General features: G+C 59.2%; 1 protein-coding gene across 17 annotated transcripts in view; it reads right to left on the bottom strand.

Moving 5' to 3' along the window:
- TOM1L2 (target of myb1 like 2 membrane trafficking protein) overlaps nucleotides 1-26,584 on the bottom strand; it is a 109,183-nt gene that overhangs the window by 3,680 nt on the left and 78,919 nt on the right. For 2 of the 17 annotated variants that reach the window (XM_066264431.1, XM_066264443.1), the window contains 8 exons: nucleotides 19,400-19,533; nucleotides 17,063-17,111; nucleotides 16,556-16,679; nucleotides 14,488-14,618; nucleotides 13,155-13,214; nucleotides 9,677-9,763; nucleotides 3,435-3,494; nucleotides 1,386-1,539 (listed from right to left, as the gene is read on the bottom strand). In XM_066264431.1, coding sequence (XP_066120528.1) covers nucleotides 1,386-1,539; nucleotides 3,435-3,494; nucleotides 9,677-9,763; nucleotides 13,155-13,214; nucleotides 14,488-14,618; nucleotides 16,556-16,679; nucleotides 17,063-17,111; nucleotides 19,400-19,533 — 799 coding nt within the window. Of the gene's footprint in view, nucleotides 1-1,385; nucleotides 1,540-3,434; nucleotides 3,495-9,676; nucleotides 9,764-13,154; nucleotides 13,225-14,487; nucleotides 14,619-16,555; nucleotides 16,680-17,062; nucleotides 17,112-19,399; nucleotides 19,534-26,584 lie in introns of all 17 variants that reach the window. The other 15 variants (XM_066264437.1, XM_066264433.1, XM_066264439.1 and 12 more) reach the window with 15 other exon arrangements.

The following is a 26,584-nucleotide window of genomic DNA, read 5'->3' as shown; positions in this document are numbered from 1 at the left end:
CCAGGATTGGTGGGGCGAGGCCGCACTGAGGCTCAGACAGCCAGGCCCCCTGCTCCCCCAGAGCCCGTGCACTGAGGCTCAGACAGCCACGGCCCCCTGCTCCCCCAGAGCCCGTGCACTGAGGCTCAGACAGCCACGGCCCCCTGCTCCCCCAGAGCCCGCGCACTGAGGCTCAGACAGCCACGGCCCCCTGCTCCCCCAGAGCCCGTGCACTGAGGCTCAGACAGCCACGGCCCCCTGCTCCCCCAGAGCCCGTGCACTGAGGCTCAGACAGCCACGGCCCCCTGCTCCCCCAGAGCCCGCTCCCTCGTGCCCACAGGGTCACCCCAGCTGAGTCCCCACCCTGGCTACACTGGCTCGGGCCACCTGCTGGTGGGAGGAGGGAGGGATGGGACCAGCCAGCCAGGGCCAGGGCCGCTTGTGGGCTCTCTGCCACCCCCAGGGCGAGCAGGGGACCTGCTGGGGGCTGGGGCCGAGGGTGGCCGGGACTCCTGACCCTCCAACCCGCAGCCCTTCAACCCTCTGACCAGTCCTCCTTCTGCCTGGCAGGGAATGTGCTCCCCCACCCTCCCCACCAGCACGCTGTGCCTGAGGAGGGAGCTGACCAGATGGTCCAGCTGTGCGAGGATGAGGAGGCAGTGCGAAGTCCAGGTGGGAGGGAGGGGGGTGAGGGAGGGAGAGAGCGCGAGGGGACCGGGACAGAAACTTCTAGAAGCACACGACCCGGACAGCTGGCCCCCAGGAGTGAGGTCACAGGGAGGCTCCCTGTGTGCCCTGTAGACTGCACGGCATCTGTCTTGCTGGACTGAGCCTGGGGGCACCCTGGTGAGGAGCACAGGTTTGGGGGGCCATGCTGACCCGGACGGCAGCATGACCTCCTGTTCACTAGCTCTGTGACCTAACAGCCACATGCTCTTTTTTTTTTTTTTTTTTTGTATTTTTCTGAAGTTGGAAACAGGAAGGCAGTCAGACAGACTCCCACATGCGCTCGACCAGGATCCACCCGGCACGCCCACCAGGGGGTGATGCTCTGCCCACCAGGGGGCGATGCTCTGTTGCAACCAGAGCCATTCTAGCGCCTGAGGCAGAGGCCACAGAGCCATCCTCAGAGCCCGGGCCAACCTTGCTCCAATGGAGCCCTGGCTGCAGGAGGGGATGAGAGAGACAGAGAGGGGGAGGGGTGGAGAAGCAGATGGGCGCCTCCCCTGTGTGCCCTGGCCGGCAATCGAACCCGGGCGACTCCTGCACGCCAGGCCAACGCTCCACCACTGAGCCAACCGGCCAGGGCCCACATGCTCTTTCTGACACCCCCCTCACTCGCTCGGGACCTGAATAGGGCAGAGTCACAAGTTCTGGGCCCGAGAGGCCTAGCCTTGGTCAGGTACCAGAAGGGGTTCCCGCAGCGGAGGCTCCGAGGTGGTGGGAGGCCAGCCCCGGGCACCCTGAGCCCAGGGGGCGTGGCCCTCGGGCAGCAGTGCTGTAAAGCTGCAGGCCGTCCGTACCTTCGCTGGTGACGCCCTCCTCCGGGTCATCGCCTTTCTGTGGAGGGCAGAGAGCAGCGTTAGGGCCCCACCGCAGGGCTACCGCCCCACCAGGGCCACCGCCCCACCAGGGCCACCCTGCAGCAGAATGCCCATGGCAGTCCAAGCAAAACTTCCTGCTTCCTGTTCCCAAGCTCCGTAACAGTCAAGTACTATTTATCTTACTGGCGAGACAGATGTTGACTCGAAAAACCAAAAACCAAACCCCTCTGAGTTGGTTCCAGGCTTTGACCCTTCAGAAGGGTCCAAAAGAAAAATTCCAAAAAAAAAGGTGCAAGCTGGCTCTCTGGGCTGAGCAGCTGGCAGGACCATGGACGGCCTCTGGACACCCCCTCTCCCTGAGGGGCACGAAGAGCGGAGCCAGGGCGCACCCAGCCCTCGGGAGCCCTCTCCTCAGCGCCCCTTTGCAGGCAGCCGCAGGGCTCCGGGAGCCACGATGCCCATGGCTCAGGGCCTGGCACCGAGCACTGCTTGGCACTGGCAGTGGTGGCCTGACCAGCTGGAGGCCGTGTCCCGTGGCCGCCCAGGCGCTGCGCCAGCAGGCTTCTGGGGCCCGGGTTCCGTCACCGGCGGCCGGTCCTGAGGAGCCATGGAGGCTCTGTGACTCCTTCCTAATGAGAGGGGGTCAGCTGTGGTTTTGTCTGGAGAATGTGCTGGTCCCTGGGCACTCTCTGCAGGGACGAGGAGAGCTGGGTGGGAAGGGCGTGAGGCCCAGGGCTGTGCCGGGAGGCCTGGCTTCCTTCCCGGCTGTGCCACCGGCCCGCTCAGCAGTCTTACAGACAAGCACTCCCCTGTGCGGACCTTGGGGGTCCCCTTGGTGAGGTGAAGGCCTTGGCCCTTCCTGCTTACCAGGCGTCCCTTCAGGAAGGGTATAGTGGGACCTGTTCTTCCTCCCACGGAGGGCACCTGGGTGGCCGTAAGTGTCTTTGGAAAGCGTGGCCTCCCAGGGGGGTAGCCCAGAGCAGCGGGAAGCCCCGCCTCAGGCCCGCTCTTCTCGTGTGGGAAGGGCTGTCTGTATCAGTAGCCCAGAGCCTGCTAAGCTGACCCTGTGACTAAAGAACTTCCATACTCTGGGGACAGGGACCACTGGAGAGGAGGCAGCTAGCAGCAAGAGATGAGGTGTCTCCCGATCTGAGGAAGAATCCAACCAGCTGCAGCCCGTGACCTTGGGCAAGCACTTCCCCTCCCAGGATGCATTTCTTCATGGGTCACCAGCCAACCGCCTCCACCCTGCCTCCAGCACAGGCTGCTGAGAGCAAGTGCCCTGTGAGGGGCAGAGGGTGGGGCCGGCCTCTGGTGCCCTCCTTGCTGGGGGCCTGCTGAGGTCCTTGCTGTCCTGCCCTAGCTCTGGGGACGATGACAACGGCCTCTGGGCAGGAGTCCTCATAGAGCCGACAGCAGAGGACACCGGACAAGGGAAGTGACAGTGGATGTAAAGTAAAAACTAACCACCCAGCTCATCTCTGTGTGTGCATGTCACAACGAAGAAAGGAAAACCAGAACACAAAAAACTCCTTAAAAACAGAAAACCTCACCAAAAAAAAAAAAAGGGAAAACAAAAACCAAGAGAACCCAGTACACACACCCACACCTGAAACTGGGAGGAACTGGGGGAAAAGTGTGTGCGCCGAGGTCAGCGAGGACTCGCCGGACCCCAACCCTGCCTCGGGCACAGCGTCCACTGCAGCCAGGCCTCCGCAGGCCACACGCGTGGACCTGGTGGCCGTGGGAGCCACACCTGCCAGGCTCGGTCCTCCAAGGCCCTGTGGGGTTGCCCCTGAGGCCTGTCCTCGCCACACCTGCCCGTCTCATCCTCCAAGGCCTCCCGGGGTTGCCCCTGAGGCCTGTCCTCGCCACACCCCACACTGGAAAGAGAAGAGCCAGGAGTCTCACCAGGTCCGTCCTGAGCCACACCTCAATGTCGTCCATGACAGAGGGCTGCGCGACAGGGATCTACAGGGCGCAAGCGGTGGGCCAGGCAGCCGCACAGCCAGGCGAGGGAGACAGAACACCAAACAAAGTAAATCATCAAAAGCAACCCCCAAATAAAACCAAAACGCACACAAAGGAAAAAAACAACACAGAGCACAGCAGGCATGGGCGACACGGGCAGCCACGTGGAATGACAGGCGAGGGAAGCGAGGAGGCCGGTGCTGAGCAGCAGGGCTGACGGGGCGGGGGGGGGGGGGGGGGGGCGTACGCATTCTTGAAATGGAGAACTTTTTGACTAGGGTGCCAGCCCCACATGACGGGTCTCCCCGGCTGCAAAGTGCCTTCTCATCTCAGGAATGCGCTGCTCCTGCAGGCTGGCTCTCAGCCCTTCCCTGACCACACCTGGAGTCCTGTCTACCTGCTGTCGAGCCCAGTCCCAGGGGGTGGGGTGGGGTGGGCTGGGTGACTCTAGGAGACACCAGTGGGCCCCTGATGCCACTTGGGGAGGCCCCGTGGCCATCTGTCCAGAGCAGGGGTCCAGGCGGCTGGGCAGCATTGCAGCCAGCCCTGGGAGGGAGCCCATTAGGGCTCTGCCTGCTCACCGATCATATTGCAAAATGCGTCCTGGTGCATCCCTGAGTGGGAGAGAGGCATGGGGGGGGGGGGGGGCTGGCCTACAGAAGGCGGGCACATTTCACCACCAACAGAAACAAAACAAAGGCTTCATAACAAGAGAGACTTAGGGGCTGAGTCTTCGTATGTCTGCAGGAGACTAGCTGGGACAAGGGATTGGTCTGCATCAATGGCTCCCTTGGTCCTGTCCTGCTTCCTAGCTTTAGTGGCTGGCTGTGCTTCCGCAGTCAATGAGTCCAGCTGAGATGGGGAGCGGTGGCCAGCGGGTGACTGGGCCCCCCCACACGGAGACACGCCTCATCGCGGGTACCTGAGCATACCCGCTCTGGAGCTCGAGCCAAGGACCTTGGGGGCGTGTTCTGAAGAACACACCTGGCTGGAAACAGATATTTAAGTTGCTACCCGAGATAACATGGCAAGAGGAAAAGGTAACCTTTAAACCCTCTTGAAGTCACACTAATGAAACGCTGGCTCCCAGCCTACACGCAGGAGCTCACTGGCCTTCACCGAGGCTGTCTGCCTGCCCAACTAGCCTGGGGTTGAGCACTGTCTCCCAGGGGCTCACAAACCCACTATTCCAGGGAAGTCGCCAGCGCCGAGTCTGTCGCTGGCTTCACCCCAGGGTCACAGCCCAGGGCAAAGAAGAGAGTTAAAACCAGCAGTAAGAGGACTGCCTCTCCGTGTGCCCAACTGAAGACACGGCACGACCTCCACACGGGAGGACGAGGGTTCCTCACCACCAGCCCTGCCCTGATGGAGCCACTCCCCGAGGGGGCCCTGCCAGGGACGGGGTTTGGGGGGTGGGGGGCAAGGATGTTGGCACCCCCAGCACGCTGGGCAGGTGCCCCTGACCGCCTGCTGTGCTGCACACGCCCACTCAGTGAGGCCGCAGGCTCCTCACTCTGGTGAACGTGGGTAGCTGGGTGTGCGTGGGCAGTCACACACTCGCCCGAGGGCTCAGGCCAGCCTGGGTCAGACTAGTAAGAGTCTCTGTTCTCACTTTATGTCTTTGAATTACTAAGGACTTCAGAAGGTTTGAATGAAACAATACCAAGGAGTTCCATCGCCCTGAAACGACTCCTAGGGATGAAGGTCGGGTTCTCCCTCCGGAGGGCACGACTGCCCAGTGGCCTCACTGACAGCCCGGGGCACCCCTCCCCCACCGACAAAAAGCAGTCAGGATGCCGGCTGCACTCTGCTAATGCTATGCTTGCAGGTGGGACTTCTGCCTTGACACGCTCCCATGACAGGACACGCCAGTTTTATTATCTCGACACTCAGAAGTCAGAATGCCAGGCCTCTGTGAGGGTGCCAGCCAGGCCAGGTTCCCGAAGCTAAAGCTTGAAAAGCCAGCTGCATCTTCAGAAGGAAAACACCCAACAGCAGCTGTTGGGAGGCTCACTGGGCTTTTTCTCTGCCCAGCTTTAGTTCACCTAGGAAAACGGAAATGCTGTGGACAGAGCTCTTCAGTGTGGTGCAAAATTCTGAGAAAGCCACTAAGGGGTCATGGGCCTTAAACCTTCAGATTTTGCTCATTAATTTTTTTGTGTGTTACTGTTCGAAAATAAGTCCCTCGAGGCCAGGGGTCATGCTCCAGGCTTTCTTCCTCGAGGACTAATCTTGAGAACCAACACGTCCTGAAACGAACACTGACAGTGGAGAGACTCCACACCCCCTGAAATTCCCCTGAAGCTGGATCATGGGAACTTTTCCTCCTAGCTTCTCCAAATAAGCAGTGTGCTCCTGCAGAGACCCCCCGGGCGAGGCCCAGGCCCTGTGCGTGAGTCGCTGACTGCTGGGCTGGCTGGGTCCCAGCTCACTGACGCAGGACCTGGTGCTCCGCTTCTCCCCGGGCCCTCGTCTCCACCCAGGAGCTCAGGAGGAGGGACAGGGGCTTGGGCAAGTCTTGGCCTCAGTTTCCTCCTCTGTGAAGCAGGGTGATAGCTCAGTGACATCTAGCTCTCACAGCCCATGGGTCCGAATCCCTGAGCTTCCCAGTTGGGGCGTCTGTTCCCAAACTCAGAACCCAGGCCCGGCTCTTTGGGGAAGACACAGGCAGTCACAGCTGCAGCTGAGCTGCGTCCGGCTGCTCTTGCTCCCAACCCACCGCTGCCCGCTCTCCTGAGGGACACGCAGGTCAGGAAGCCAGCGGAAGGACCCCGTGGAGCCAGAGGAGGCGAGTCACCTATCAGGATAACAGCCACCACGTCGAGACCTGGGGGGGTGCGCTGGCCTGGCCAGAGGCACAGAGGAAGAGGGTCTCAAAGTGAGAGGACCCCAGATTTGAGAGACCCTGCAAGGAGAGCTGTCTGTGGGCTGGGGCCCAGGACCCGGTACCAGTGTCAGAGGAGGACCCACCCACAAGCGACTCACTGACTTGCACAGCCCTTAGGAGCTTGTGAAGCAGATTACTTCCAGGACTGAGCCAGGGAGTCGAGGTTGAAGCCATCAGTGCAGATGCTTACATCAATCTTTTTAATAAACGGAGCATCAGGTGTTAAAAGAGGAAAAACCCAGGGACGTCAGAAACTGGAATGGACTCCCACAGGGTGAGAGGCACTCGGCCTCCGGGCGGGAGTCTCTGCGGGGCCGGGGTGCGGGCTGGCAGTACAGCCCACACGGAAGGCGGGGTTGACTGGCTTCTGGCTGGGCACCACACCTTAGCCTACAACCCTCCTACCCTCCAAAGCCAGTGCTGTGAGCACCGGCACCAGGGCCAAGTCCCTTCTAACGATGTCGGTGCTATCAGACACAGACCTCACACCCACATTGTTCTAGAGACGGGCTGGTGAGACACAGAGAGAGGAAGAGGACGCTCCCTGCCCAGGCTGACGGAAGGGAAGGCGCGGTCCTGACTAGGGAAGAGGGCACTGGACTCTGCTGCTGCCCTGTGGCCTCGGGCAGGTCCCCAGGCCCTTGTCCATTAAACGAGGGCCAGCCCAGCTCATCCCTAAGAGACTAGGCTCTGTCCTGCCATGGTTCTAGCATCTTCTTGGGTAATTATTCAAGCCAAAGGCTGGTCCAAGGGATCTGAAAGACAGTGGGCTGGAGGAGGGATACAGAAAAGAAGAAAAGAATGTGGAGAGAGAAAGAAAAGCAGCTACTCGGGACGCCCTTCCCACAGAGACCGGGGCGAACTAGCTGTCTGTCCGAGGACGGGCCGGGCGGGGCTGGCTCAGCAGAAGCTACGGAATGATGAACCCTTCCATCATCCTTCAGAGTCCAAGGAGAACTCTGGACTGTCAGAGGCCAGCCCTGGATTCTGACCACAGCAGTGGCTGCAGGGAGGACAGCTCCGCTGAGGGAGGAGCCGGGTCCCCTGTCCTAAGGGAAGAGGTGCCGCCGCTGGCTCAGTCACAGCCAGTGCTCTGTGACTCGGGGCGTGCTGTGTCCTCCAGGTCCCAGTCGAGAGCCCGCCCCCACCACACCCCACCCCAGCCCTGGACTTGGGCAACAGCAGACTCCTTTTACTAGCCTTCTGTTCTGGTTGTGACTTATCTGCATTCACAGGCAGACAGTTTCCTGGCTGTGCCCAGCGTGTGGAGGACACTGCTCTCTAATCACAGCCAGGAGAAGGCCCACAGGCTGGGGACGGTGGGAAGGGAGAGCCAGCAGGCACAAACCAGCTCTGGGCAGGCTGGTTCGGGAAGGGTCTGTGTCTCTTCACCTGGTACTGAGCCTGCTGTTAACTCTGATGCTGGAAGTCGCAGAGAGCAGGGGTCCGTCCCCCACTGCCCAGCCCACCAGGAAGCCTGCCTGACTGCTGTGTGACCCCCAGCCCTGCCGGGCCCTCTCTGGAGCTGGCTGTGCTATTTCCAAAGAGGCTGTGAGCGTCCCCTTGCACAGCTCCTGCAGCCACTGTGCGTGAGGACGGGGCCACCAGCCCTTCGGTCTCACGTGATAGTACAAAAAGTTTCCAAGTGAAGAATCTGTACCCAGGAGGTTTGGGGAGACTCGGGGTTCTATGCTACAGGAAGTAAGGCAAAGCAATTAATGCACGTTGTTTAAAAGTAAAAACACTGCAGTCAGGCGGGTGAGGTACCAGGTTAGCTGTTAGTTGGGCTTGTTTCTGGGAAGTCGGAGACTGGAGCTCTAGGAGGAGACAGGACAGTTGGGGGGTGGCCTCTGTGGGCAGAGGCCAGCACCACCACCAGCTGCCAAGGCCACACTTGGTAATTTTTTTGTGGGCAGGGTCCTTTTTTTATTTTGCAGGATTAATAGGCACAAGGACTCATAGCGGGTCCTTCTAACTTGGACAATGGAGTGAACATGGTTCCTAGGAGTCCTGCCCTACAGCCACCCACACATGTGGGCCAGAGTCACAGCCTGTCCCTGACGTGGCAGAGGGGAGGGCTCAGGCAGCCGCTTCTCTAAGCACGGCTGTGGGGGCTGGTGCGGACAGAGTGCCCGCTGCTTGGCCAGTGGGGGGCTGGTGCAGACAGAGTGCCCGCTGCTCGGCCAGTGGGGGGCTGGTGCAGACAGAGTGCCCGCTGCTCGGCCAGTGGAGGGCTGGTGCGGACAGAGTGCCCGCTGCTCGGCCAGTGGGGGGCTGGTGCAGACAGAGTGCCCGCTGCTCGGCCAGTGGGGGGCTGGTGCAGACAGAGTGCCCGCTGCTCGGCCAGTGGAGGGAGATGCCCCCCCCCCACCATGCTGCGCAAAGGCCGCCAGCTCCAAGCCGGTGGCAGGTGCACACCCCTCTGCCTCAGGGTTCTGATGGCCCTGCCTGGCCACCGCCGGGCACGGTCCCCGGGGCTCAGCTATGCTTCTTTCCCGGTACGTGCCTGCCTCCCAGGCCAGCTCAGGGCAGGGGCCTGGGCCTCCACGCTCTCCCCACCCCCCTGCTCCGCACCCTCTCCCACCCCAGCGTGCCACAGGCACATGGGGCTCTGATCTGCTAGAGGCGCTCACTGTGGGCCGGACCTCCCTGGGGCGAGCTCTCCCTCCCCCCCTGCACCGGGCTCAGGGCTCCTGGTCAGAAGAGGCAGGAGACCCTCCCAGGTCTCTGTGCCCAAAAGCTCTGCTTCTCGAGAACCAGCTGCATTCACGACATTAAACTTGGCCGGGCTGTCTGCTTTTATTCTGCTCCTCTTGTGTCTGTGTTTCTGTACGAGGTCTCGGGTCCTTCTGGGGGACATAATGGGCACAAATAAGGACGAGACTGTAGCTCAGTAGAACCCATCAGCCCAGAACTGTCAAATTCACAGGCTGCAGGGGCTTCAGCAGCTGGGCAGATACTCTGAGTCTCTTCCTTAGAAGCAAAAGCCACACTAACCTGTGCTCACCCTGGAACACGGGGACTGCTGAGCTCCAGGCAGTAGCAGGAAGGAAGGGGCCCTCCTGACCCCTGACCCTCACGGCCCAGGGCCATGGACCTCAGCAGAAAACCAGAGGAGGTGTTCTATGGGGCTGGAAGTCCACAGCTTATGGAGATTACAGACAGGAGGAGAAAATTTGGCACCCAGTCCAAAGGGGAGAATGGCCTTGTACTGTCTGACTCACAAGGGCTCAGCAGGTGACACAGGTAAGCGCTGGGGTGGACAAGGAGCTCTGCTCAGCTAGTGACCTCTCACCATTCCTTGGGTTATGAGCCAGCTGTCTATGGGCTCCAGGTCAGAGTGCCCACCTTTAACTCTCTTCTGGACGGAGGACAGAAACGTCTCAGAAAGAAAAGTCACAGCAAGACCCATGAGAAGGAAGCAACAGTATAGACAGTGTCATGGAGACAGAGAAGCTCCGTCCTGAGGTGACCATTCGTCACACAAGGGGATGGGACCCAATGCCCCCTCCCCTCATGTCCCCTTTACCTACCTGGAAGACAGAAGTTTTGTGACCAAGAATCTCATCAGGGTAACATACACTCAGGCCCACTGTTCCCGCCCCCTTGGGAAATCTCTGAGTCAGAGACCACCCAGGGCTGTTTCTCCCCATTAGGACTCCCAGGGTCGGCAAAGGGTCAGTTTATCGAAGAGCCTACTTTCACAATGTCGTTTCTATTTTTTCTAACTTATTACTTTTTCTTCCCTTTTTCCTCCTCAGTAACCTGCGTTTTCTTTTTCCACACTCTTAGCTTAAACTCTGAATTTGGGTATGTTACCTTTTTTAAAATGATAACAGTATTTAAAGTTAAGACAACTGACTCAGTTTCACTTGGGGTGCGGCCATACAGCCCCCCACCCCTTGCTGTGTTCTTACTTTCTCCCGTGACCCAGTTTTCATCTCCAGGCCTGTGTGACTTAGTACCTGGAGCCACGTCACCTGAAGTGCTGGCCTGAAGGTGCATGCGAATCAGTGTGTGAGCGCAGATACGGACACAGACACACAGACAGACACACAAACAGACACACAGAGATACAGAGACACAGAAACACAGACACAGACACACAGAGACACAGACAGACACACAGAGACACAGACACACAGACACACAGAGACACAGACACACAGAGACACAGACACACAGAGACACAGACACACAGAGACATAGACACACAGAGATACAGAGACACAGACACACAGACACACAGAGATACAGACAGACACAAAGAGACACACAGAGACACAGACACACAGAGACACAGACACACAGAGACATAGACACACAGACACAGACACACAGACACAGAGACACAGACACACAGAGACACAGACACACAGAGACACAGACACACAGAGACACAGAAACACAGACACAGACACACAGAGACACAGACAGACACAGACACACAGACACACAGAGATACAGACACACAGACACAGACACACAGACACACAGAGACACAGACACACAGAGACACAGACACACAGAGACATAGACACACAGAGACACAGACACACAGAGACACAGACACACAGAGACATAGACACACAGAGATACAGAGACACAGACACACAGACACACAGAGACACAGACACACAGAGACATAGACACACAGACACAGACACACAGACACACAGAGACACAGACACAGAGACACAGACACACAGAGACAGACACACAGAGATACAGAGACACAGAGACACAGACACACAGAGACACAGATAAACACAGAGACACAGAGATACAGAGACATAGACACACAGAGATACAGAGACACAGACACACAGAGATACAGAGACACAGAGACACAGACACACAGACACAGAGACACAGACAGACAGAGACAGACACACAGAGATACAGAGACACAGAGACACAGACACACAGAGATACAGAGACACAGAGACACAGACACACAGAGACACAGATACACACAGAGACACAGAGATACAGAGACATAGACACACAGAGATACAGAGACACAGAGACACAGACACACAGAGACACAGAGATACAGACAGACACAAAGAGACACACAGATACACAGACACACAGAGACACAGGCACAGACAGACACACAGGGACAGACACACAGACCCACACAGAGAGACACAGACCCAGGGACAAAGATATACAAAGACACACACAGACATGGACTCATCCACACACAGACACACACGCATACACACACAGATACACATGCACAAACAGACGTGCACACAGTTGCACACAGACGCACAGCTAACACGAGCCCTATTCCCTGCACAGCCTCATTAAGCAGGACATGAGAAGCAGTCTGTCTGTCATCGTGTGGAAAACATGCTGGAGTCATCAAGACCTTTGAAACCAGAGACCGGCCGGGCCACGTACCCACAGGGTGAAGGGTGGGAGGCTGGCCACATCTCCTTCCCTTGGACCCAGGCGTGGCCACTGATAATGGCAAAGGAGCAGTGACCGCGCGTTGGCATGGACAGGGCAGGCCCTGGAGACAGACTGGGAAGCAAACCGGTCAGCCTGGTCGAGGGACAGGGCTGCAGGCCAGAGCAGGGGCCCACGAGGAAGGGACAGCCTCACTCAGCAGCGTGCTGGCGAGCCTTCAGCCCCGCTCCCAAACACCCCCCTGAATCAGGTGGGGTGCACTCTGAGAAAGGGGGGAACAGAACCGTGACAACTGCATAGACTCTGGAGTCCCAGTCTTGGGTACAAGTGGCACCGCCCACCCACCCTTCTGTGGAAAGGCGGGCACTGAGAGCCCAAGGCGGCGGGGCGGCTCTTCTGTGCCCCCTGGTGGCCAGTGCGGGGGAGGCACAGCCCTGCGATCCGGCTGTGTCAGGAGGAGGAGTCCCTTCCCACCCGGCACAGCCAGCAGCAGCATGCTGCCTGCCAGCGCCCCTCTGGACAGCGGCTGCAGGAGGCCCCAGTCTGGCACCAGGGGAGAGACCGCCCCATCCAGTGGGCAGAGGGGCACTGCCCCTTTAGGCCCCGCCCCACCCTGCCCTGCCCCTGCACACAGCCACAGACACACTTAGGCAAAGGGAGAACAGTCACTGACCCTCGCCTGCGATAAGCTGACTCCCACGGAAACCAGGGTGCGTCCGGGGCCCTGGCAGGCGCGGTCTTCCCCAGCAGAGTGCCTTCAGCTCTGGTGCTTCCAGAGCAGGCGCCGGGGGGCACAGCCGCCCGGCCACCACCCCACTGCTCCTCCCCTGCCTTCTGCCCCAGCTTCCCAAACACCCCGACGTCGGCCGCCTCCTAACGAGGCTGGTGCCGGTCCTCTGGGCCAGCAGCAAGTGACCGGCAGAAGATGTGGTTCCGGCCAGCATCGCCCTCCGTGCAAGGGCCACCGCTTTGTCAGAGCCCGGCCTGCCCAGCGTACCGACACTGGCTACAGGGAGCCTGTGCCCGGGAGCTCGGGGACACCAGGCAGGAAGAGGGTCCTGGAGCCAGACCCCACAGGGGGGACCCCTGCTCACTGTCTGCGTGCCGGGTGCTCAAACGTGGCGCCCTCCCTGGGCTGGCTTCCTCTTGGACATCATGGGAAAGCTGACCGGGCTGTCACTCACAAGCCGTGGGAAGGACTCGGTGAGATAACAGTGTCCGCATCCCAGCCTTTCCCAGTGTATCCCGCCCGCCATGCAAGCCAGCTTCCGCTTCATTATCGAGCCAGCTGGACCACACTGCTCGACTGTCCCTCCACAGGACTCCAGGCAGGAAAGGGGGTTAAGACCTACCACTTCGGAGCTCTGTTTCCGACTGTCTGGGGCAGAAGCATGTCCTACAGCCTGGGGATCCTCAGTTACCCTGGAGACAGAGCAGCACCAGCAGAGTTAGTCGTCCTCCCCCCCCCCCCGGCGGTCACACGGTAGGGGGGGGGACCTGTGACCATTCCACCCACGGCCCCTCCCTCACACGCAGCCCTGGCGTGTTGTCCAACGGCCACTGAGCTGGGGGCCCCGCCTGGGGTCCAGTACTGGGTCAGCACTGCATTTCCTCTGGGGCCTCAGCCGGACTCTCAGGAGCTGTATTAGGGCATCTCTACAGCTCAGTGACGGGATCAGAAGTGCTCGGAGACTGCCCAGTGGGAGAGGTGAGCTAAAGGCAAAGTATTACTACTTCTTACTTTAAAAGTGGCTGCCTCAAGCCCTGGCCAGTTGGCTCAGCAGTAAAGTGTCGGCCCGGTGTTTGGAAATCCCAGGTTCGGTTCCTGGTCAGGGCACACAGGAGAAGCGCCCATCTGCTTCTCCACCTTCCCCCTCTCCTTTATCTCTCTCTCTCTCTTCTCCTCCCGCAGCCAAGGCTCGAATGGTTCGAGCAAGTTGGCCCAGGATCTGAGGATGACTGCATGGCCTCGCCTCAGGTCCTGAAATAGCTCAGTTGCCAAGCAATGGAGCAGTGGCCCCAGATGGGCAAAGCATTGCCCTGAAGGGGGCTTGCTGGGTGGGTCCTGCTGGTCAAGGGTGCATGTGGCCCTGGGTTTCTGGTCAACCTGACGATTCTGCAGCTCGGGACTCAGAGCGCTAAATGCAGCAAGACGCTGAGTCCCCAAGGCCCTGGGAAAGGTTGGGAAAAGTGTTCTTCACCCGCCTACAGGCTGAACAGAAAGCCCACAGCCTGTTCCAGTGCCTCCCTGAGATGCGTGGAATTGTCTGTTTTGTAATAAACTCTCCCAATTCCATATGGTTCACCCTGCCCAACGCTGCTCTCGAGAGCCCAGGAGGAGTGCTCCTGGGCAGGGGCGCCTTGCTGCTAGGGACCAGGTCGACCCTGCCTGCCCGCACGCCCAGCCCCCAGCTCCTCCTGCAGACGAGGCTCCCGCGGCAGCAGCACAGGAAGCAAAGGGCAGGGCACTCTCTCGTGACTGACGGGAGAAATCCAACTACAGCTGACCCCAAGGCAGGCGGCGGCTGGCGTGCGTTCAACATCTGAGTCTCCTGCCAAGTCCTCACAGCCATCTTTCAAAGTTCTTGGCAGCCCCAGACTTGGTAAATAAAAGGCCTCTTTGTGTTGGCCCGGGACCAGGCCTGGACCAACCCTCCCCCAGCATCTTCCCAGAGCCACCGGGACGGTCCCCACATACGTCTTGCGCTGCTCGGCCAGGGAGCTCCCTCTCGTCTGGGCGAGCGTGTCGAAGCCGTCACGAGGGTGGCACTGCTGCAGGGAGCTGAGGGTGCCGCTGACGCTCTCTGCCCCCAAGTCTGTGGTGACAGAAGGAACAAGGGGGAGGCGAGAGCTAAGTGTGGATCGCTCGTGGACTTAACGGCAGCCCCAACGTCGGGACACTCTCCTCACCACGCCCAGGCCACCAGTGCAAGAGGAGCCTTGGGCGGGGCCCGGACAGAGTGAGAACAGCCGCTGACCCCCAAGCTGTGCACAGCAAGGAAAGTCACCACGAAGGAACGGCAGTGAGGAGGGGGTCCGGGGCCAGCGCCCCACAGATGTCCCATCATGCCCTGGGGACAGAGGGCTCCTCATCAGCTCAATTGCAACGTCTCAGGACCTGGGCCATCTGGTTCTTTGACAACTATCGTGCAGCTGCCCACCATGTTCAGAACCAGACCCTGCCTGGACCAGATGGAGTCTGGTGTGTCCTTGGTCTCAGGAGCACTCAGAGTAGACGGGAGAGAGATGGACAACAGTGGCACTTAGCTTGCGACTGCAGAAGAGACTCAACACTGACATAAGAATCGGTCTTTAAGGACAAGCGGACTCTGCCTGGGGAGAAGGGGGAAGAGACAGGTCCAGAAGCACAGGGTGTGTGCCGTGAGCAAGCACAGGGCCCGGAAGCACAGGGCTCGGAGAGGGCTTAGTGCAAGGGGGCTGCTGGAAAGCTGCAGCTGCCAGGGAAAAGGAGCGGGGAAGAAACATCAGACCTTCCCAAGGAAAGGAGGCAGCATAACCCAATCTGAATGCTGGCTGTTAAACCCAGTGGCCGCAGGCCAGATGGGCTGAGGCAGAGGAACCTGTTTTGGATGAGAAACGGAAGCTACAAGTATAAGATACTCAAGAGCCAGAAATAAAGCACAACTCAAGTGAAATGAAATGAAGGTAGAAAGAGACATGTTAAGAAATAAGGAGGCAGGAGAATCACCTTCAGTATTACGTCCTGTTGGAAGCGGGCACCGTGCTGCGTGCCTGCCTACCTGGAGCCACACACCCTCCACCCTGAGTGAGCTGTGGGAGAGCCGTGTTTCCTCGCTCAGGTGTCAGACAATAGATGTTAGTTCAAGGACAGCAGTACGTCCTTGCCATCTCTCCCTGTTGCGAAGCCAGGGGCAAGCGTCCCCGTCAATCCCAGACCCGTCTTCCAGCCCGGACCTGCCTCCAGCACCCTTCTCAGGCCTGTGTCCCAAGCAGCCAATGAGCTGGAACCCACTTGCCGCCCTCGGCATCGCTGATATTGAGAAGGAAATCACTTCAACCACAAGCGACAGTCCAGATAAAACACGGCAGCCGCCTCGCTTCAAAAGGCAAACAGCGCCCTGGCCGGTTGGCTCAGCGGTAGAGTGTCGGCCTGGCGTGCGAAGGACCCGGGTTCGATTCCCGGCCAGGGCACACAGGAGAAGCGCCCATTTGCTTCTCCACCCCTCCGCCGCGCTTTCCTCTCTGTCTCTCTCTTCCCCTCCCACAGCCAAGGCTCCATTGGAGCAAAAATGGCCCAGGCGCTGGGGATGGCTCTGTGGCCTCTGCCTCAGGTGCTAGAGTGGCTCTGGTCACAACAGAGCGACGCCCCGGAGGGGCAGAGCATCGCCCCCTGGTGGGCAGAGCGTCGCCCCCTGGTGGGCATGCCGGGTGGATCCCGGTCGGGCGCATGTGGGAGTCTGTCTGACTGTCTCTGCCTGTTTCCAGCTTCAGAAAAATGCAAAAAAAAAAAAAAAAAGGCAAACAGCTTCCACTTCCTGGACCTCCTCCAGCCCCTGCTCCCCACCCAGGCATAAGTTTTGAGTTCAGGGAAACACGCAGTGAGCTGAGTGAAGGTGCACAGTTAGCCAGGACTCGGGAATACACTTCAGCATGGACTCCCCACACAGTGCTCTTCAGGCCTTCCCACAAAGGGCAAAGGGGGCCTCAGCCCAGACCCCCCACCGAGAGGTGGCCCACAAAGGAGGTCCTTTCCGCCCCGTGGGACACTCACCCAAGCCAGCGAGCTGGGATGAGAGGGAGGATGGGGGTGCCATGTTCCCCACCATCGGGCTCACCACAGCCGGAGAGCCAGGTCCCAGGTCTATCAAGTTGTCTTCGGTCACTTCGCTCAGAACCTGTCAGAGCACGAGGTGGCAGTGAGTGACAGAGCCCTGAGCCGGTCTCCAAGGTCAAAGCCAGCAGGCCCCGTGCAGGGTGGCGCTGCTGCACCAACACAGGCCGTGCAGGGCCCCTCACCCTGAGAGCAGGTGTGCCGTGGGCTGGCCGTCTGTGAGCCCCGCCCTCTGGCTCCTCCCCCACCCGTCACGGGACAGGCCAGGGGCTGCTTGCCGCCCTCCCTCCCGCGGGGACAGGCAGCTAGCTCCTCCTCAGCGGCCCACCAGCCAGAGCCTGCTGTCCAGTGAGCCACATATTGAAATCCCAGCTCTGAGACAGAGGGGAGAGCAAGCCGAGCAGCTCCCGGCTTTCGGAGACGAGAGAACGCTGAAGGGATACTTACTCCATTACTGGCATTTTGAACCAATCGGCCCGACCTGTACCGTTCGAACCTAAAAGGAGGAGAAAACACAGAGTAAGGAGAGAGGCGAACAGGCACCACGGTGCTCACTGGTCCTGTGGAGTTTCTGGGGACGGGTTCAGGAAAGGAGACCAGCCAGGCCCCCTTTGGGCTAAAGGGCGGGGACTCACACATGCACTTCACCACACTTTCCCCGAGCGGCACTCCCCGGAGAAGGACCAGCCTCCCTGCCTCCCCCACGGGCACCCTTAGGTGAGGGAGCAGGGTGTTGGCTGGCACACCCAGGAGGCCACTGGAAGTACCCACAGTCATCCCCGCATACTCTGGGCCCAGGCGCCCCTCTCGTCCCCGGAGGAGAGGCTGGACCAGCCATTTTACCTGGGGCAAAGCCCTGTTTCACAGGGCAGGCACCTGGAAGGGGAAGCCAGGCACGGGCCTCTGGCCCTGCGGAAGGGTCCCAAGAGAGGCTGCCGGCCAGCCTCTGTGCCCAGCCTGTTGGCTGCAGGCTGGCCGAGGATGGGATGTGGCTCAGGGCAGCTGCAGACACCCTCATCTCTCTTCACCCGTCATGTTCACACCAGGTGGGAAGTGGAAGGGCAATTGTGAGGGGTGTGTGGGGGCCACTGCTGCATTTACAAGCTCCCAAATGCCACGGGCAAACAGGTGGCAGAGACCTGCTCCAGCTGGACCGAGAACCAGACTCCCAGGGTCTCACTGCTCCACACTGGCCCCCCCGCGCAGGGAACTCCCCAAGGGACAACCTGGCTAGGACGTGTGTGACGATGATGGTTTTAAGGACTTGTGTGGTGTTTCCCAGCCACGGTCTACAGGAGGGGTATTAACACATCTGAACTATTCTAATCCTGAAGCACCTTTGCCACAGCACCTAGCCGGCATGGCACTGCAGGGTGATGGCCTCAGTCCTTGGTTCAGAACTTGTGGTCACTCTGGGACCGGCAGGCTCAGGTGAAAATGCCCACACTAGGTCCTGTCATCCTGCTCTAGAGAGGCCTGGAACGGGTCTAAGGGGTTAAAAGTCAAGCCCATGTAAGACTGGAACCACACGGCCAGACCAAGAGGTCTCAGGCTGGGATGAAGGCATCTCCCATGTCCCCTCGTTCTCTAAGTGCACATCCCTGGTGGCCCCAGCTCTCCCTGCAGAGGTTTCTTCCTGTGCCAGGTGGACACAGGGCCACCCTTCTCTACTGCCACAGCTGAAACCGAGATAAGTCACCCTCTAAGATCCCAAATGCAAGTATCTGTCATACTGACCTTCGCTAGCGCCATGAGTCAGGAGGGGCCAGGACCCCAAACCTGCAGGGGACTAGGGGCTTAAGCTTAGGAGCAGGCTGGCCCGGCTGAGGTCAGTGGTGCTGCCACTGGGTGACCCAGGAGCTCTGGGAAAGGTGGTTCAGGGCAGCCTGAGGTGCACCCGCCCGAGTGATGGGACGGGAACTGTCCATCCTGCTATCTCTAATGAGAACTGCATCTGCACGAGGGGGGACTCTGGGGGGAGGCTTTGGAAAGGGAGAAGAATTTGCAAGTTTGTTACCTCAAGCCCACAAATGATTCGGCTGCAGAAAGAACTGAAAGGAGTATGTGTGTGAGTGTGAGTGAGTGCAAGTGAGTGTGTGTGTGTGTGTGTGAGGGTGAGTGACTGTGTGTATGTGTGAATGTGAGTGTGAGTTGTGTGTGAGTTGTGTGAGGGTGAGTGTGTGTATGAGTGACTGTGTGTGAGTTGTGTGTGTGAGTGTATGTGAGTGTGTGTGTTAGTTGTGTGAATGTGAGTGCGAGTGTGTGTGCTTGTGAGTTGTGTGTGAGGGTGTGTGTATGAGTGACTGTGTGTGAGTTGTGTGTGTGAGGGAGAGTGAGTGTATGTGTGTGTGTGTGTGAGTGTATGTGTGTGTGTGAATGTGTCCCCTGTGCAGCAGGTACCCTGCCCACTGTTGCAAACAGGGACAATCTTTTTTTAAAGATGGAAAAGACAAAATCTTTCTTCCTTAGTAGAGTCCCTCCCCACTTTGATCCTCTTCTGATTTAAAGGGTCTTCAAAGGAGCAGGTGCAGGAGCCCCAGGTGCACCCCGTCCTCGTCCCCTGGGGCTGGGGGGCGTGAGGAAGGCAGAGCAGCCTGAGGCGTACAAAGGGCAGAGCCTAATGCTGCCATCCCGTCCTCCCAGGAGGATGGGAAGCATTTTTCCTGTCGTCTGGGAACAAAGTAGCACCTCTGATGACTATTTTCCAGATCTAGCGTCTCTTTTCTCCCCCGTGTTTAGGAAAGAAAGCCCTCTCCCGGGGGAGCAGGAAGGCGCGTGCCCCACCTCTCGTATCGGAGGAAGACGTTGTTGAGGTCGTCGTTGACGCGCAGCAGCTCCTCGGTGACCTCCTCGTTGGACACGCGGGAGATGAGCTCCACGATGCGCTGCTGCATGGCGCGGCACGTCCTGTTCAGCTCCTGCGGACACACACACTGCAGCAGCCTGCGGCTGGGCTTTCTGTGACGCCCCACGGCCCCTGGGAAACCGTGTACTGTTGTGGAAAAGTCACGAAAGGGCTGCGTCCTTGTCCATCAAGCCAGATGTGCACAGAATGCAGAGCAGAAGGCCCCCTCGCTCACCGCAGAGGAGGCCAGCTCTTTTCCAGTAGACAGGCAGGTGCCCAGATGTGTACACACACGGCTCTGCATGCATAAGCCACGTCTGTACAAACTACTTGTAAAGCCCAAGACATGACTCTTTGCAGCTGCTTTCTCTTCGATAGGGTACTCCATGTACCTCTGCCCCTCACTTCACACAGACTGGCTCATCCCTTTGTGTGTGTTCTATTGTCTCGCACCAGTCTTCTATACATATTTTGAGGCCTCAGGTTGTGGTCTGTGTTCCTGGCCAACCCGCTTAACGCAGCAATGGGCAGTTGTACACATACACGCTTAGACATTCGAGCCACACCTCCAGAGGACATGCTGAGAACTGGAATTTCTGAGTGGAAGTGCATGGCCATTTAGAAAACTGACTGGTAAGAGTGAAAGAACCTTCAAACAAATGAGGCCAGTTTACTCACACTCCCAGCAACAGCATGAGGGGACCTAGGACACCGTTAGGGAGTCACTGCTAAAGGGGCAGGAGTGTCCTAGGCTTGATCCTCCAAGTAGGAGCAAGGTTGGGACCTCAACAGACCAGCCATCGCTGAGTAAGTAGATCATGGCCAGCCAGACCCAGGCCTGGACACTACCTCTGCTGCCACTCCTCCACGGCTGCTCAGCCTGGGGGGCTCCTTCCCCGAGAGTGGGGGCAGCAGAGAAGAGAAGCCTGGTTCGTGTGGGTCAGCCCAGAATCACCCCAGTAGAGCTGTATTTTTCAAGACAGAAGGTACCCAGATTTAGGCAGCTGGGTACAAAAGGGTCTGGTTCACCCTAACGATGAAAGCTTCACTTGGAGAGTCTCTGGCTTGCTGGGCCCTTGGGCTCTGTCTGTCTGGTACGGGAACAGCGCCCTTGGGCTTGGTGTCACCCTGCAGCCAGCCCTCTGCACAGCCAGAATGGTGCTGTTGGTCTGTCTTGGTCCACAGGCACAGCAAGTCCAGTGTCTGGACCTTTTGGGTTTTTCTAGGAACAGATTCTCACTCTTGGTTTTCCTAAGACTACCATTCTACCTTCAGAGAAGGGGGGTTGGGGCACCCCACCCAGAGTAGCTGGAGTGGCTGTTTCTATCTATATGAAATGTTTCAATTCTCTATAGGATTTGACTTGTGGAGGTAAGAATTCCAACACTTGCCTGACCGGGTGGTGGCGCAGTGGATAGAGTGTCAGACTGGGACGCAGAGGGCTCAGGTTCAAGACCCCGAGCTCGCCAGCTTGAGCGCGGGCTCATCTGGTTTGAGCAAGGCTCACCAGCTTGAGCCCAAGATCACTGGCTTGAGCAAGGGGTCACTTGGTCTGCTGTAGCCCCCCTGATCAAGGCACATATGAGAAAGCAATCAATGAACAACTAAGGAACCGCAAGGAAGAATTGATGTTTCTCGTCTCTCTCCCTTCCTGCCTGTCTGTTCCTCTCTCTCTGTCTCTGAAAAAAAACACAAAAAAAATAACCCCAACATTTTACAGTGTTCGGAAAAAGGGAGGTGATTTCTGAGACCTCTGCTAGCTCTGACATGGAGGAGGACTGAGACCCAAGGACACAGGGTGCAGTGATCTCATGGACTGTAAGCACCAGAAACACAGGCCTCAGCCTCGCAGTAGCTGCCCAGCTCCCCACTGCCTCCCGCTGGGGTGACGGACGGCTGGAAGAGCCCCTGCCCCACAGGCAGGGAGCCCCCTGAGCTCGGATCCCAGAGGAGCACCCAGAGGGTCTGGCCTGGGCCTTCTGAGTCAGCAATCTTCGGAGAGGTCTCTGCGGAGAAAGTTTTACCAACTCTGTGCTTTAACCTTTTAAGTTACTGTCTTAAAATAAAATTAAACAGTAAGGAAAAAGACAAAGAGATCAAAGGCAAAAAGAGGACCGGAATGTGAAGATTTCTGCTACCACAAACCCCAGCTAGCTACCTGCATGGCCTCCGTGGGGCTATCCTCGGCTGGACCATGGCAGGTGCAGCTGGGGGACCTTGCTCTGCCTCCCTCCACCTCCAAACCCCTCAGACAGAGCGACTCTGCTCGGTCCTAAGGCGCTGAGAGCCCACGGCTTCCTCAGTGCCCTTTCCCACAGGCAACCGCTGGAACAGGCGTTTCTCCAACGCTGAAGAGTTCAGACTTGGACCTTTGTCTGGTTCTCTCAACAGAGAGCGAGAACAACTGGTTACTGTTCTCTGTGCAGAAGCCCTTCGTCTATCAGAGCATCTTTTAAATATCTTCTCTTTTCTGTCTACTCCCAATGCCTTTATCTTCTCTTCAAGGGACACTCACACCCCCACCTCTCAAAACAGCCTTACTCATTGTTACGGGCGTCCTCTGAACCTTCTCCAAGCTCTAAGGAGCATGGAGTAAGGTCTTGAAGATCTGTGTCCGAGAGCTGAAAAGGACAGGGTGGGAGAAGAGATTCTAAGTTGAAGAGAAAGGGGTAATAATGAAGCTGAAGTTGTCGAACCAACCAGGTGTCCCCAGAGAAGACGGTCCTGCCATCCTGGCCTCGCTGGAGGGAGAGGTGAGAGGGAAGCAGCAGGAGGGGCAAACCCACCTCCTGCTCCTGGAAGAAGAGCACGGAGGAAGGTTCCTGTCATCACTGTGGGTGGCCAGGTAGACTACCCATTTTTAGCATCACCGAATTAATGAAAAGTTCTTAATTGAAGACAAAACTAAAGAAGTTAATGTGAAAGAGACAGAAGGTACCAAATGACAGCATCAGGATCATTCGAGTCCAAAAAATTGGCCTCATAGTCCAGCCAAGGCACGGACTTCAGCAGACATAGATGCAGAACCTCAACGCTCAGGCCACGCGCCCTGACAGGATGGGAGGACATGGCTTAACAGCCCCACGAGGAAGCTCTCAGTTTTATGATGTTTGTCTCCTGCTGAGAACTGCCTGGTCATCAGCAAGGAGGGCTGCCCAGAGCCACACCTGCACCATGCAGAGACTAGGCCACAGGTGGTCTTCAGATAGTTTAGGATCTACCGTGTGAAAGAGGAACTGTTGCCCACTGTTGTTACAGACAGACCAAGGCAGCAGTCACGAGGAGACTGGCTCCAGCTGGGTGTGCTGTACTAACCACAGAAGCTCTGACTTGTGGCTGACTTGCTGGTGCCACTCTGTGCTAGCACTGTAAATAGATGATTTCCAAACCTTCCCTGGTGGCAGTGAGTACTCCAAGCTTCTAGGGACAGGGGACTTGCCAAGCGTCACCCAGCTCATCAGTGGCTGGACTCAGACATGACCCCAGCGACCCCTCAGCCCTTGCTCGTCCTGTCCTGCTGTGCTGCTTCCCAAAGTCTAACCAGCATGCCCACCTGGAAACGGAAATGCTTCCATGGGCTGCTCTGAACAGCCTGTTGCTCAGGGTGTTAAGAAAAACAAGGCAGGCAAACTGCTCTTGAGGGACCCTGAGCAGGTGCACAGGTGGAGCTGGACCAGGCGCCTGGAAGGCCTCTCCCAGCACGCAGAGCACGGCTGCACGCCCCACCTTGAGAGGAGCTCCTGCCCCTGCCCCTGCCCCTGCCCCTGCCCCTGCCCCTGCCCCTGCCCCTGCCCCTGCCCCTGCTCCTGCTCCTGCCCCTGCCCCTGCTGGGTGTTCTGCCTTACCCCCCCCCAGTCCAGCTACGCTGACAGCACAGTGGAGGGAGCGGCCCCAGCCTCCCTCGGCCACCAGCTGCACCCCCCCCCCCGAGTCCTCAGACAAACAGCTCTCCCAGAAGCTTCCATGCTGCTCTGCAGGCTGTGGCGAGGCTGCACCTGAGAGAGCTGTGAGGCGCAGGGAGCAGTCGGGACACGCCGCCCATAATTACGGTCTGTCACGCCAGTGCATCCATTTCCTCTCTGCCCGTTTCCTCCACCTCCCTCCTGCCCAGCAATCTACATGGAGACGGAGCAGCTTTTGTTGGCGTGAGCCTCTGGGTTGGTGACAAAAGTGTTTATTTCCATGGCGCTGGCCAGCACTGTGAGCTCCAGACAGCCTCTCCTCTGAGCAGTCTGGCTGCCCTCCAGCTCGACGGAGGGGTCCTCGGGTCACATTCTGATCGTGTCACTTTCCGAGCAGACTGTGCCATTTTCCCATGTGGAAGGCTCACTGTCTGGTCTTGCCCTGACCCTTGGGAGACCCTGCCCGGCCAGCTTCTGATTGATGGGGAAGAAAGAAGAGGCGAGATGTCAGGAGTGACTGAAGAGTGTGCCGGCATCCGGCATCCGGGGGAGCCTGTCTGTTCACACAGAGCCTCCGACTCCTGAATCTTCCGTGCTGAAACGACAGCCTCCCACTGGTACTCAGAGCTGTTCTTTCTCTGTTTGATTTATAAGATAACAGGGAGGGCTGGTAGGCTCAGAGTTGGAACAAAACAGAGGGAAGGAAAACGTCATGGGAAGCAACCTATTTTTGAAAACTGTGAGCTGACGCCAGGAGATTAGGTTCTGTTTGTCTTGGCTGATGGGCCTGTTTTAAAACACACACACACACACACACACACACACACGCACACACACGCACACACATGCACGCACAGAGTGTTCTCGCTGTCTGGGTCTGCTCTGGCTGTCGGGAAGCATGTTGGCTTTGTTCAGCCTTCCCCCCGCTGCCAGGAGCTCGGCTCTGTCCACTGCAAACCCCTTGTCAGCAGGAATTCTGATGCTGACACAGCACAGAGCTGCCTCAAGAAGCCCTTGTTTCTGTACTGTTTCTGGACGGATCTGCGATTCCGGTGCCTCGGGCAATGCCTGGAAGGACCTCCCCCGCCGTCCCCACCCCCCGACCGGGAGTGGAGGTCAGTGACGCATTGATGGGACGCTGGGTCCCATGGAGTGTGGCCCGGGGACCTGCACCGGCTCGCCGGAGGAAGCCTGGTCTGCTGCAGGCCCCCCAGTGAGGTCTGGGGACCAGGGCAGGCACTCAGGCCTCCTAGCCTGGTCTGCTGCAGGCCCCCCAGTGAGGTCTGGGGACCAGGGCAGGCGCTCAGGCCTCCTAGCCTGGTCTGCTGCAGGCCCCCCAGTGAGGTCTGGGGACCAGGGCGGGCGCTCAGGCCTCCTAGCCTGGTCTGCTGCAGGCCCCCCAGTGAGGTCTGGGGACCAGGGCGGGCACTCAGGCCTCCTAGCCTGGTCTGCTGCAGGCCCCCCAGTGAGGTCTGGGGACCAGGGCGGGCGCTCAGGCCTCCTAGCCTGGTCTGCTGCAGGCCCCCCAGTGAGGTCTGGGAACCAGGGCGGGCGCTCAGGCCTCCTAGCCTGGTCTGCTGCAGGCCCCCCAGTGAGGTCTGGGGACCAGGGCGGGCGCTCAGGCCTCCTAGCCTGGGCTGGCAGAGGGCCCCACGCTTGCTTCCAGAGCAGCGTGCTGTCTCGGCGGGTCCCATGCAGAGGAACTGCCGCCTGTCTGTCCCTGCACTGAGCCGTGAGTTCCTCCGGAGCACGGATCTCGGCCCTGCTGCCCTGCGCCTCTAGGGCTCTGCTCGGTGTTAGGCCCAGAACAGACATCTGCCCTCCCTCAGCCCCAGGAGCAGATGGCTTTGGAGAATGAGGGGCGCGTGACGAGAACAGCATAGGACCAGGAGCAGCACTCGGCTGCACGCGTTCCCGAGGGACAGGCCATCGGAGCTGAGCTTTCTCAGGCTGCGGGGATGTCAGACTGGAGGTGCGGCACTCGGGGCCCAGACTGACCACTTCACTCTGGGCGCTGACAGACAGAAGTAGCAAGAGCAGGCCCGCCACGAGGCACTCACGCCAGCTCGCCAGGCCAGCACAGGACCGCACGCGGGAGTGTGTGCACCCGCTGTCCACCCTTCAGGAGGCCGCTGCCTCTCAGGGCAGGGCCACTGTCACCTTCCACAGAGAGCGGAGCTGTCTGAGATGGCGTGGCGCAGACCTGTCGCTAGTTCTGGGCCGGCTGGCCTGGGGCACGGGTCTGAGGCAGGGTCTGAGGCAGGCTCTCCGGCTCTGATCTGAGGGCATCCCTGCAGGCCAGCCCTGCTCCTGGACCCTCCCAACCCTGCTCCTGGGCCCTCCCAGCCCTGCTCCTGGACCCCTCCCAGCCCTGCTCCTGGGCCCCTCCCAGCCCTGCTCCTGGACCCCTCCCAGCCCTGCTCCTGGACCCTCCCAGCCCTGCTCCTGGGCCCCTCCCAGCCCTGCTCCTGGACCCCTCCCAGCCCTGCTCCTGGACCCCTCCCAGCCCTGCTCCTGGACCCCTCCCAGCCCTGCTCCTGGACCCCTCCCAGCCCTGCTCCTGGACCCCTCCCAGCCCTGCTCCTGGGCCCTCCCAGCCCTGCTCCTGGGCCCTCCCAGCCCTGCTCCTGGACCCCTCCCAGCCCTGCTCCTGGGCCCCTCCCAGCCCTGCTCCTGGACCCCTCCCAGCCCTGCTCCTGGGCCCCTCCCAGCCCTGCTCCTGGACCCTCCCAGCCCTGCTCTCGGGCCTGCAAGGAGTCCAGAGGAGGAGGCCAGAGGAGGAGTCCAGAGGAGGAGGCCAGGCGGCAGGAAGGCCTCGGAGATCACAAAGGGAGCGCCATCGGTCTGGGAATCCTCGGCTGTAAAGGGCAGGATCAGCTTCCTCTCAGCCTGGGGAAGGTCTAGGGCAGGGGTCCCCAAACTTTTTACACAGGAGGCCAGTTCACTGTCCCTCAGACCATTGGAGGGCTGCCACATACAGTGCTCTTCTCACTGACCACCAATGAGAGAGGTGCCCCTTCCGAAAGTGTGGCGGGGGGCCGGATAAATGGCCTCAGGGGGCCGCATGTGGCCCACGGGCCGTAGTTTGGGGAAGCCTGGTCTAGGGGGAGGCGTGACGAGAAGGCTCTGTGTACAGAACAGGCTGAAGTCCCATTGCAAACGTTTACGACATCTGAGGATGTTGAGGGAGCAAAGCAACCCACAAAATCATACACATGATAT

The sequence above is a fragment of the Saccopteryx bilineata genome, chromosome 2, assembly GCF_036850765.1.
Source record: "Saccopteryx bilineata isolate mSacBil1 chromosome 2, mSacBil1_pri_phased_curated, whole genome shotgun sequence".
NCBI lineage: Eukaryota > Metazoa > Chordata > Mammalia > Chiroptera > Emballonuridae > Saccopteryx > Saccopteryx bilineata.
The sequence above is the reverse complement of the archived record's forward strand: the minus strand, read 5'-3'. Positions and strand labels throughout refer to the sequence as shown.